General features: G+C 41.4%; 1 protein-coding gene across 2 annotated transcripts; it reads right to left on the bottom strand.

Moving 5' to 3' along the window:
• Window positions 1-310: 310 nt before the first annotated feature.
• Window positions 311-8,682, bottom strand: LOC117493369 (single-minded homolog 1-like). Of its 2 annotated transcripts, none has more exons than XM_034143887.1 (11): window positions 8,362-8,682; window positions 6,753-6,835; window positions 6,550-6,639; window positions 6,271-6,379; window positions 5,747-5,832; window positions 5,261-5,460; window positions 4,930-5,036; window positions 4,611-4,758; window positions 2,137-2,293; window positions 1,642-2,029; window positions 311-1,201 (listed from the first exon to the last, which is right to left on the bottom strand). In XM_034143887.1, the coding sequence occupies exons 1-11, from the start codon at window positions 8,534-8,536 to the stop codon at window positions 459-461; spliced, it is 2,286 nt and encodes a 761-aa protein (XP_033999778.1). In that variant the 5' UTR covers window positions 8,537-8,682; the 3' UTR covers window positions 311-458. The 2 variants fall into 2 exon arrangements, with proteins under 2 accessions (XP_033999778.1, XP_033999779.1); XM_034143888.1 differs by having other exon boundaries at window positions 459-1,201; window positions 1,642-2,026.
• Between the last annotated feature and the right edge of the window lie 1,599 nt (window positions 8,683-10,281).

Genomic DNA, 10,281 nt, shown 5'->3' with positions numbered 1-10,281 from the left:
GTGAAGGGGCAATGGAACAACACATTTTTTTTACTGCCTTTGGAAATCGTCTCCTGGACAGATTAACTCACATGACCAATGGTGCGTGACACGTTTGGAACAGAAATGCTGGCTTGATGTTTAACCAGACTCAAAGCTTGGGTAGCCTTAGCAGGAAGGGGAACTCAGTTCACCAATCAAATAACACTATATTCTTATGTAATGGAGCAAACCTCTGCCCCTGTGAAGTATAAGGCCAGTTCATCAACACAAGTCCATATCGTCCTTCATACAAAGGCTGACATATTGTGCTGAACGAGCAACCAAGGGCGCCTCAACCCAGTGCAGGTAACTCTTATTATTTTTCTTAAATTGTCCAGACATTTGTATCAAGCACCTGTTGTGTTTGCGTGTGCTTAAAGCACCACCTTCCTGAACATCCTCACCTAGAGAACAGGATGTCCCTGCCCCAGATATCATCAGCTCCCGTTGGTAATGATAACTGAGGTGGCCTTGTGTCCCTGCATCTGCTCGGCCTGCATCCTCACATGTGACGCCACGTCGTACTGGACTCCTCCACAGGCCAGGCCCGAGTAACTCCGCAGGTGCTCCGGGTCGTACAGGTGCTCCAGGGAGTATCCAGTCAAAGCATAGGCTGCTTGCCTGTCCAGTGGCTGCCTGTCCTGGCCCTGATAGAGCAGCGGGCTCCCCTGGGGCTGTGGAGGGTGGGGGGACATATCCGTCTGCATGTAGTCTTTGGTGAGGCCCAGGCCCGACCTGGGGATCCCATCAGAGCTGGGGCTGCTGAGACGGGACATAGACGCAGGACTGGTTGTGTTTTCGTCATTGTCGTGCGGTCCGAGCACTTTGACACTGTCACGATGATGTAGGCGTTCAGAGGGGGGGTCGATGCTGGGGGCTCCCGGGCCGCGGCACACCACGCTGGGCATGTTCAGCTGGGAGTGGTGTGAGAGTGAGGAGGTGAAGCACGGACTGTGAGCTTTGGCGAGCCCTGCGACGTCCAGCGGCGCCTTGTGTTGCTGCAGGCGGCTCTCTTCTTCTTTGATCATTTGCTGTGTGGCTCGGATCAGGGTCTCCATCTTGCTGGGCTCTCGAGGGTTTGCCCGGAAGTGGTCACCATGGTAGCGCTCACCTGAATCACTGGTGGACCCGCCTCCATCGGGTGAACTCACCACACTGTCTTCATCCCAGTGGCCCCTTCCTGTAAGAAGAATGAAATTAATGAATTACATTGTGTTAATAAGTAATTAGAATGTCTTTCTGCGTACACAAAGTGTGTCAAAACTACTCACATGATCTCTTTCCTATACTTGTTCTCGTATATTTTAAGTGCTAGTGGCTAAAACCACAAGTTGCATGTTTAATGTGTGAAGTTCTACTTTAGAACTATGGTCTGATAGACTGTCTTGGCAGAGGCACGGTGGGGGTTGTTTCGTTGTTTGAGGATGTGAAATGTGAAATAACTTGGCTTTCAATTGCAGGCAATTTTGGAACAGATGGTAGCAATCGGCACACTGGCAAGAAATGGCGTAAACAACTTAGCATGTCCCATAATAACATTTGGAAAACAGCTACTAGGAGAAGTAAGGCCAGGGCTATTTTCAGGGACAGATGGTTGTGGTCTCAACCCTAACACCTCACCGTGGATGGCTCCATGGTAGGATGTGATTTCGTAACCATCGCTGTTCTCCATGGACGATTTTGGCAGCGAGAGCACAGAGCGAGTGGCATCCCACCACACCTCTCTTCCCGACTGAGGGTTTCCGAGGAAGTAGCGGCCACTCTGGCATCGCGCTCGGTCACAGGTGGAGGAGTGAGGATGCGTTTGGGCATGTGCGATATCGTCCTCCGATAGACCCAGGCCGTAGCACAGGGAGCCGGACTCTGGGTACAGTCGGTAGGCGCAAGATGCCTCCGCAGGCTCACTGGGATCCAGCAGCTGTGGAGATGCAGAGTCCGTCAGCGGGCTCCCGCCCCACTGGCTGTCTGGATCTGACTCCGAACGCTCTGGATTGAAAGCTGAAAACTGCTAAGAGAAAAAAAAACAGTGGGTTTTGAGACCTTCTGCCTTTCAATTGAGCCTGAACCAAGTTTCCTTTCTGGATTTAGCTCTATGTAAAACATACTGTTAATTACCTGTGGGTAGGGTGACACTCTGGCTTTGGCCTTCGCCTGGGTGAGACGTGACTTAGTGCTCTTCCTGTCTTCACTGTGATTGTCAGCGTATGGGAAGGCTGGCTTGGTGGGGCTCATTTGGTCCAAAGACAGCTGCATTCCTTTATACTCAGTATCCCTTTTGACACAAACAAAATATACGTTTGGGATACAATTAAAAAGCAGAACCCATATTTATCAAGGTTGTGACTTTTTAGCAATGGTTCTAGCTCAAGGAATGTCGGGTCAGTCAACCACTTTGGTTGGGTCAGAAATATCTCAACAACTATGTGATGGATTGGCATCGAATTTAGTGAAAACAATCATGATCCCCCTCTTTATAAATTGTAATAACTTTGTGATACCCTGACTTTTTATTGAGCACCTTCCTTATCTCTACTTTGTGTTAGTACTAATATGCAAATGTCATCATGCTAATATACTAAACTAAGATCCTAAACTAGTTGATTGTTGAGTACCTTGATCACAGACACTTTGAATGTTGTTGAGGAAGGCATACTTTTATCTTTTCACCTTTCCCTCCATTTCTCCTTGATCATATTGCAAACCTTAAGGCTAGAGGTTTTCCATGTAATAAGTGCACCGCCTTTCTTTCTTTTACAGTTTCTGTGGCAGTGTTGCACCAAGTGACATAATCAGTAATACGTCTGATGCAGACGTCTTGGTCAATATTGAACATAGATAAGTACACAGACTTATTTTACAAACACACATTGTATACCCCGAGTGATGTGAAGACTATGAGAAGTATAAACAACATTCAAGATAAATTCAACCCTCCCACTTCTGAAGAAAATAACAGACTCTATGAACAAAGTTAATCATTATTTCGTACCATACAACCATTGACAGAAGCAGAGTAGAAGACAGTGTTAGTAAATGGGCACACGCTCTGCACTGGACCTGGAAGCATACTATATAAAACATTGCATAATGTAGTTTTTTTTACTTGTATATGTGCATGCAGCTTGTACACCATTTCTGACATTTTAACCCACTGTGCTGTGGCTGAACTCAAGTGTTGCTGTCGAGGGAGTGGAAAGGCTCCTGTGTCAAGTGTTCAGCAAACATGAGCCTATTCTTAACTTATCACATCAACAGTATGTAATAGCAGCTGCCTGGCATTTTAAACCCTGTGGCCCATCCCTGACCCTGCACAGCCAGCCTCTTTAATATGACTCTAAATATGACCCATTCTTTATGTACAACACCTTGGGGGAAAGGCTGTGTTTGGATAGCCAGTACACAGTGTGAGTGTTATTTGCTCATGCAGGTATAGTTGCGGTGGCTGGTTCTGCATCCTATCTGTGCCCTGGATGACTTATGTCTGAGCCAATAATGTTGGGCCTTTGTGCAAACTCAGCTGTGTTAGCCGAATTCCACCTCAGGGTCAATGTCAGAGCACCTCATGTCTGAAATACGCCAGCAGCCAACCTCCAAACATGATTTATTAATGGATTCTTGTTGGGTTAAAACGCTGTCGGGGCAAGGTGATTGAAATGCTGTTTGTTTTTTTAATATATGAGTTCTTTTTATGCTGCACGTGAGCTTTTGGATACTTCCTTCTTTGAGCTAATTATTCAATTGGAAATTCACTGTCATTTTAATATAGTTACTTGTTTTCTCCTGGCTGCATTGGAGAAATCAATACTTAGAGTGCAGCCATATGCATGCACACACGTACAGAGACTCACACAAACACCCAGATACACACCCGGTAAATCCACATGTGGAACAACCACACTTAACAAGGAAAATCCAACATGTGCTACAGCTATGAGATAGCTATTGATTCTTAGTTCACCGTTTGATTGATTTAGCTTTCCTTAGACTGCAGATCGATGGTGACAGTAGAGGTTTTTTGATGGGGTTGAACCCTGATATTTGTCTTGTTGTCTCAAAGGGCCTTAGTGTGCTTCTTGCTCTCATAACACACAACTGGCTGAGCCCAACAGCCACAGTATTTGGCGGATTTGTACAGAGAGGCTACAGAGGGATAAACATAAGGATTTCTCCAAGAGACAAAGATCCATCCTATCATAGAGTGAGCTTCAAGCGTGGATCACAAGAGCGTATGATATGATTTTACTTAATCTAGTTAAATAATCAATGCTCCTCCCTCTGCAAATACTATTAAATATGCAGCTGCTTTTAGCCCGGCATAGCCCCTTAAACCTTGTGTCACTATGTTTACGTAGCTGTGATTTTAGGGATTTCAGTCTAAATTGTGATGAATGTTACAATTTGATATCTGCATTTTACATTATTGCAAATGTAAGATTCAGAGAGATATCACGAGATATACCTTTTCATTGTACAAACGTCTCAAGAAAGTATAAGAAATATATATGTTTTTCTTAAATCAATCCGATTCTTAACAGTTGCTCTTTTAAGAAAAGTTTGATTTTAGATTTGGAATATTAAATGAGACTTACGTGAGGACGTAGTTAACGCTGACGATACAATGGGGTCTTGAGGATCGGCTGTTGTGGACGATTGTGGCATAACTCTGGACCCACACCCAGCCGCCGTGCTTAGCCAGGAAACGATAATACTTAGTGGTGACTTGGCCTTTTACCAGCACTGAAGGAGATAAAAGAATCAGACAGAAGACAGAGATTAATGTACTTAACAACGTGTGTGAGTGATTGTCTGCACATGGTGGCTGCAGCAGGTTGCCTGAGCAGTTACTGAGACAAGAGAAGGTCAGCCAGCCTGTTGTAAAGCATAATGTAGGGCAGGATTGTAACTCACAGAGGTGGTGTGCACAGCGGAGGTGGAAGATGTCACAGCCGTGGACGTGATGGTACAATGTTTTCTCTATCAGGTCCTGGGGCTCATAACCTGTCAGCTCTGCCACCCTGGAGAGAAATTAACCAGTTGTTTTTAAAATATGCAGGGATTGATCTCGGCTTGTTCTCTTTCACTTCACGTGTTATTACAGGTACACATTTTAGTTTACTAGAGAACCAATTTAACTCTCCTATAATTAAAAAATGTAACTGCTAGTACTCAAATCAAAAACATTGAAAGAGACCTTTAAAGAAACACTGTCATATAAAGGACATTGACTTGTGTACAGTACCTGGAGTCCAGGAAGATGAGCTTCATGTCTAAACTGGCTCTGAACATAAACATGTTGCTGTGCAGTTTGATCTCCGTTACAGCGCTGGGCGGCAGGGAGTGACCCACAGCCACCAGGCCCACGTTCTGGTAGCAGCCCTCAAAAGGGGACATGTCCAAACTGTACTGCCGGATCTTCAGGTAGCCACTGCAGTGAATCACCTGTGGAGCAGATAAGATAACAAAAAGAGAAAAAGGTAAATGTATAAGAAAACCTTTCAAAGCCCCCTTTTTACAGTGTAGTTATTATATAGCATGATTAACACTGCTGCTCAACACAAATATGGGATAATTTTTTTAATACAATATTAAAGGAAATTAAAAATCATTAATTTTTATTTTTTGTCACATTTTTACATATATTTTTTTTAATGCAATACTTAACTGCAATTCATAATTTTGTGTATTTTTTAATATCACAAGCCAGTGACAAAGCTTCATTGCCTACCTTGTATCCACCACTGGTGAGGCCTGCGTTTCTTTTTGCCAGCACACATTTCATCCGCAAAAAAAACGATCTCTCTGCTTCATATTCTAAAGGAAATAAACATGTTTAGCTCGGCAATTACAAAATAAGGGTCAGCTCAGGAAATCTCATAGGAATAAATAGATACGATGCGTATTTAAAAAACGAAGTCCCTCTATACCACTAAAGAGGCTCCGCATTTGAATAATATGCAATACAAAAACACATGCATTATATGTGTTACGTACAAAATAAATAGATGCATTGAAAGAAATAAAGTGATTTTACTTTTGAAAAACGCCTCCTGCAGGAATACTAAAAAGCATTTCCATACGATGCAAGAGACGCACATTGCACATATTGCATATGTGTTACATTGTTGTAATACGAGACACATCCGTTGCATTTGTTATCACCATATGCTCGTTCTAGACACCGTAAATTGTAATTTAATTGCAAATAGACGACATGCGTTTGGGAAGCTTAAGAGAGGAAATGTATTTTACCTTGGACGAAATGTGAGTGATATGGCTGATGTGGCGTCAGCACGGCTGTCATCTCGTCGTGGTCGGCAGGATGGACATATTCATAAATACTGTTCCCAGTCAACTCTACCTGTTGAGAGTAACTCATGTAATTAACAGGTAAACACTAGGCGGTGTTTTTTTATTCAACGCGATGTCTCCGTTTTTAAATTAAAGTAGCTGTAGAGGCTGTAGGCCTAATAATCATAGAAATGCAAAAGAAAATATGATAGATCAATAAATCTGATCGTACAAACGGACCTGAGAGAGTCCTAAATGGACCGACGCTGTCTCTGAAATGTACATTATTTTCCCATCTGGAGCCACAACAAAGATAAATCCGTCCAGCGTCTGAAAAAAAACAACAACAGGCCACAGTTAGCTTTTTATTATTTGTGCATGACCATATCAGTCTCTCGCCATTATAAACAGCACATTACGCTGGCAATTATAGCCTCACATACCTGCAGTAAGTGAGCTCCCAGCTCTCGTCCAATATTGTCCGCAGATCTTGTTCGACTTGTGTGACCCCAAGCCTCCCCCAAACCTGGAGAGAGTCAAATAACGCTTTTTATATTCTAAATGTGGCATTATAATGAAATGGAACATTTGTTTCTATTCAGATAATTAAAAAATAAGTATTTTGTTATTGGTTATCACAACTACATTTTTTTTTCAAGCTACTATAAAAGGAAGGAATCTCGTTCTGTTTCACACACACACACACAGCCACACAGCCATACACACCCTGATGCCAGAGGCGTGTCTGGTAAAACGGTGTATTTAGTGTAAAAGCATTTACAGTGTCCCCTCCTGTCTTTCACATGTTGTGCAGACATGAACCTCAATAATCTGTTGATGTTTACAAGGTGCACAGTCGATGTGTCTCATTATAATAATTGATATAATTTAAATTACAGGAGGATACTTAATGTATCGTCAGCATTCAGGATTATTACTGTAGTATTAGTATAATCAAAACAAATGATAAATTAAATGTAATGCCTGCCTGAATTCAACCACAAATCTGACCAACCTTTAGATTTTATTTTATCCAATAAATGCCCCAGTGATGGCCGTTATTTCCAGTTTAAGTAGATAAGGCAAGTAACTGTTTCTTATTGAAATTCATTCAGTTTTACGAGAAATCTCACGGAGCTTAGATATCGTCAATACATTCGGTGCTGCTGTGTATTGGAAATGGAAAACGGTCTCCACTGTAGTTTAAAATAAACTCCAAAAAAAATGATAGGATGTAAAAAAAAAATAATAATAAAAAAAAATTAGGGGCTTTTCGGCGGATGGATACATAATATAAAAATACTACTCATTAAGGTTTTTAGTAGCTTTTTAGTTTCTTATTTTAATCTGCCTTAGATATACATGCTACTTTCGTTTTATATATTATGACACCAAAATATGAATGTGTGTTAAATGGCGGCAGAAACGGTGGCTTCTGATTAGATATATGGGAGATCATTAGTGTTTTTTTCTTATACAAGAGAGGCTGTGTAATATTGTGTGTGTGCCTCCTGCTTACATGGCTTTAGGTGATTAGGAGCCATGCAGTTTTTTTGTTAAATAATTGGTACATCTTGTTCTCAGTCACGCAGTCAGAGGAGCCTGCAGAGAGCTGTATAAAAGATGGTGGCAGACCGTCTCATTTAGACACACTGAATAAAAAACGATCATAATCCATGTGTAAAGACTCCCTGCAGATCAGGAAAGAAATCACTATAATGTTTCTTTAATATTTCTTTATGGCTTAAAGTAGGTCTATTAGCGTGTGCATAGGTAAATGTATCCTATTCATTTTTATTTTTATTTTATTAATATCTACAGCATTGTTAATTATGACTAAAGGAAATTCTGATATTTTGTATAATTATAGTATTTTATTTACACTACTTTATTTAGAGTAACACGCCTCAACTAAAAATATTTGCATGATCTGTACATTGTAACACATTATAATAGTCTTGCATTGCTGATTTTATATTAAATAGCGTATGGTTTTATTTCCGTATGGACCATAATTCTTCTTATAATTTTCTTCTATTTCGCTTCGCTCACCCTGAGGAAAAACAATTCTCATCTTCAGGTAACTCGTCGTCAGTCTTATGATGGAGGCTTTGTCCAGCTGAGAGGTGATGGCCGACGGTAAAGGCAACATTTTAGCCAGTTCGTAAAATTCACTGTTCTCCTTTTCCCGTCTAGTCCTTGCGGCCGTTTTAGATTTCTCCTTCATTTCGGCGCCTTTTTACGGTATCCTTCCTTATCTGAGTCGGTGGTCATTCAAATCAATAGCTTCACTGTTTCCTCGTCGCTTTGATCCTTTTCATTGCAGAATTGTGTCAGATAAAAGAAAGCCGGAGTTTTGATATAAACTGATGAATCCAGAAATAATGCGTGGGTATCCCCGGTACTCCTGGTTATACTTCAACTGGTTGTAGTTAAAGCTCCACGGTGCTGTGGGATCTCATCCATGACCTGCAAAACACAAACAGGAAGAACAAAAATATTGCTATATCCTCCATTGCATGTTGATCTTCTGAGGCCCACGTGTACACTTGCACTGGCCATGATGTAAGTGTCTCTGTTGTTTTATTGTGAGCCTGATGCAGGCCTGCACATCAGATTGAGCTGAATAACAGCGTTACAGATGAATTCACACATCAATCATTCATCAGAACAAAATCTGATTTGTGATGATTATTGAAGAATAATATCACATGGCTTTAAGCAGGTGCATCACCACCAAACGCAGCAATTACATAAACACAACAATGTAATAATAACAATTACAGCAAAAAAACATCATTGCAAAATTGAGACAATAAACTAAAACAATCCTGCATATAATACATTAAATTGTGATTGAATAAGGTATAAATAAATATATTAAAACAACTTTTTACAATCTTCTTGTTGTCAAAAACACGTCTTAAAAATGGTTGAAGGGCACACTGCAAACGTGTCCAACTCAAGTTATTTTAATCACAAAGCCTGCCTTTAATTTGTCTCTAGTAATACCTAAAAAAATAAGGTAAAATCAGCATTTTTATGTTTCTTCAGCAATGCTAAGACAATGCATCATAGCTGAATACTGCAGCAGTGTCGAGGAAATGTTGCACAGTTCCTGGAACGTGTAGCTGCCTTGGGAAAAATAACAGTGACATAATTACTTCTCACCTCGATTTTTTTCACTTGTTTTAAGAAAATAACACTTTTTCTACATCCAATAAAGGGTGACAGACTTGTTGAGAGAGAGATATTTGCTGTATTCCTACCTGCGCTGAGTAACACTATATTTTCCTACATCTGGATCGATGTGGCCTGCTGGGAATTTCACCTGTCCTGAACCGGGTTCACCAGTCGTCCCAGTTAAGTTTGGTCTCAGCTCCTCCTGGATTTCCACCTGGAAAGGCGAACGGGCCGTGCGTTGCATACACCTCTCCAAATTATAAGGACGCGCAACGAGTGGCATTCGTGCTCAACAAGCCTCCTCTCCTCAACTATCTCAATGTCCCTCTCTGGAGCTGCTCGGGACCCGCCCACCCTGTGCCCACCTCGCTCTCATTGGACGAAAGCGCTGGAAGTCAGTTCTTGATTGGACCCTTACCGTGGGCGTCACCTTCGTACGGCAAGGTATGCGCGGCACTTGTCCGTGCCCGAACTGAGTTTAGATGTGATCTTGTTGTGTTTTTGTCATTAGCGTGGAGATCACGGATCAAGCAGAAATAAATAGATAAATCCGCATAAAATAGCACAGCAAGGGAATGTTTGGCAGGTAATGGACTCACTAAAGGCAGCACAGACATTTAGCTGGCGATTATTGGAGGGGAAATATCCAGAATAAACCTACAATCCTTTTTATGACAGAGAAATAAAGCATAATTTCTCAATTAAATGTATCTCAAATTGGGCAATTAGTTTTCTTGTATTTAATATCACGTGTTTACCTAAATGGAAATTATGCTATAGTGCTATCAT

This window comes from Trematomus bernacchii, unplaced genomic scaffold (genome assembly GCF_902827165.1).
Source record: "Trematomus bernacchii unplaced genomic scaffold, fTreBer1.1, whole genome shotgun sequence".
Classification (NCBI taxonomy): Eukaryota; Metazoa; Chordata; class Actinopteri; order Perciformes; family Nototheniidae; genus Trematomus; species Trematomus bernacchii.
This window is presented reverse-complemented; position numbering and strand designations above follow the sequence as displayed.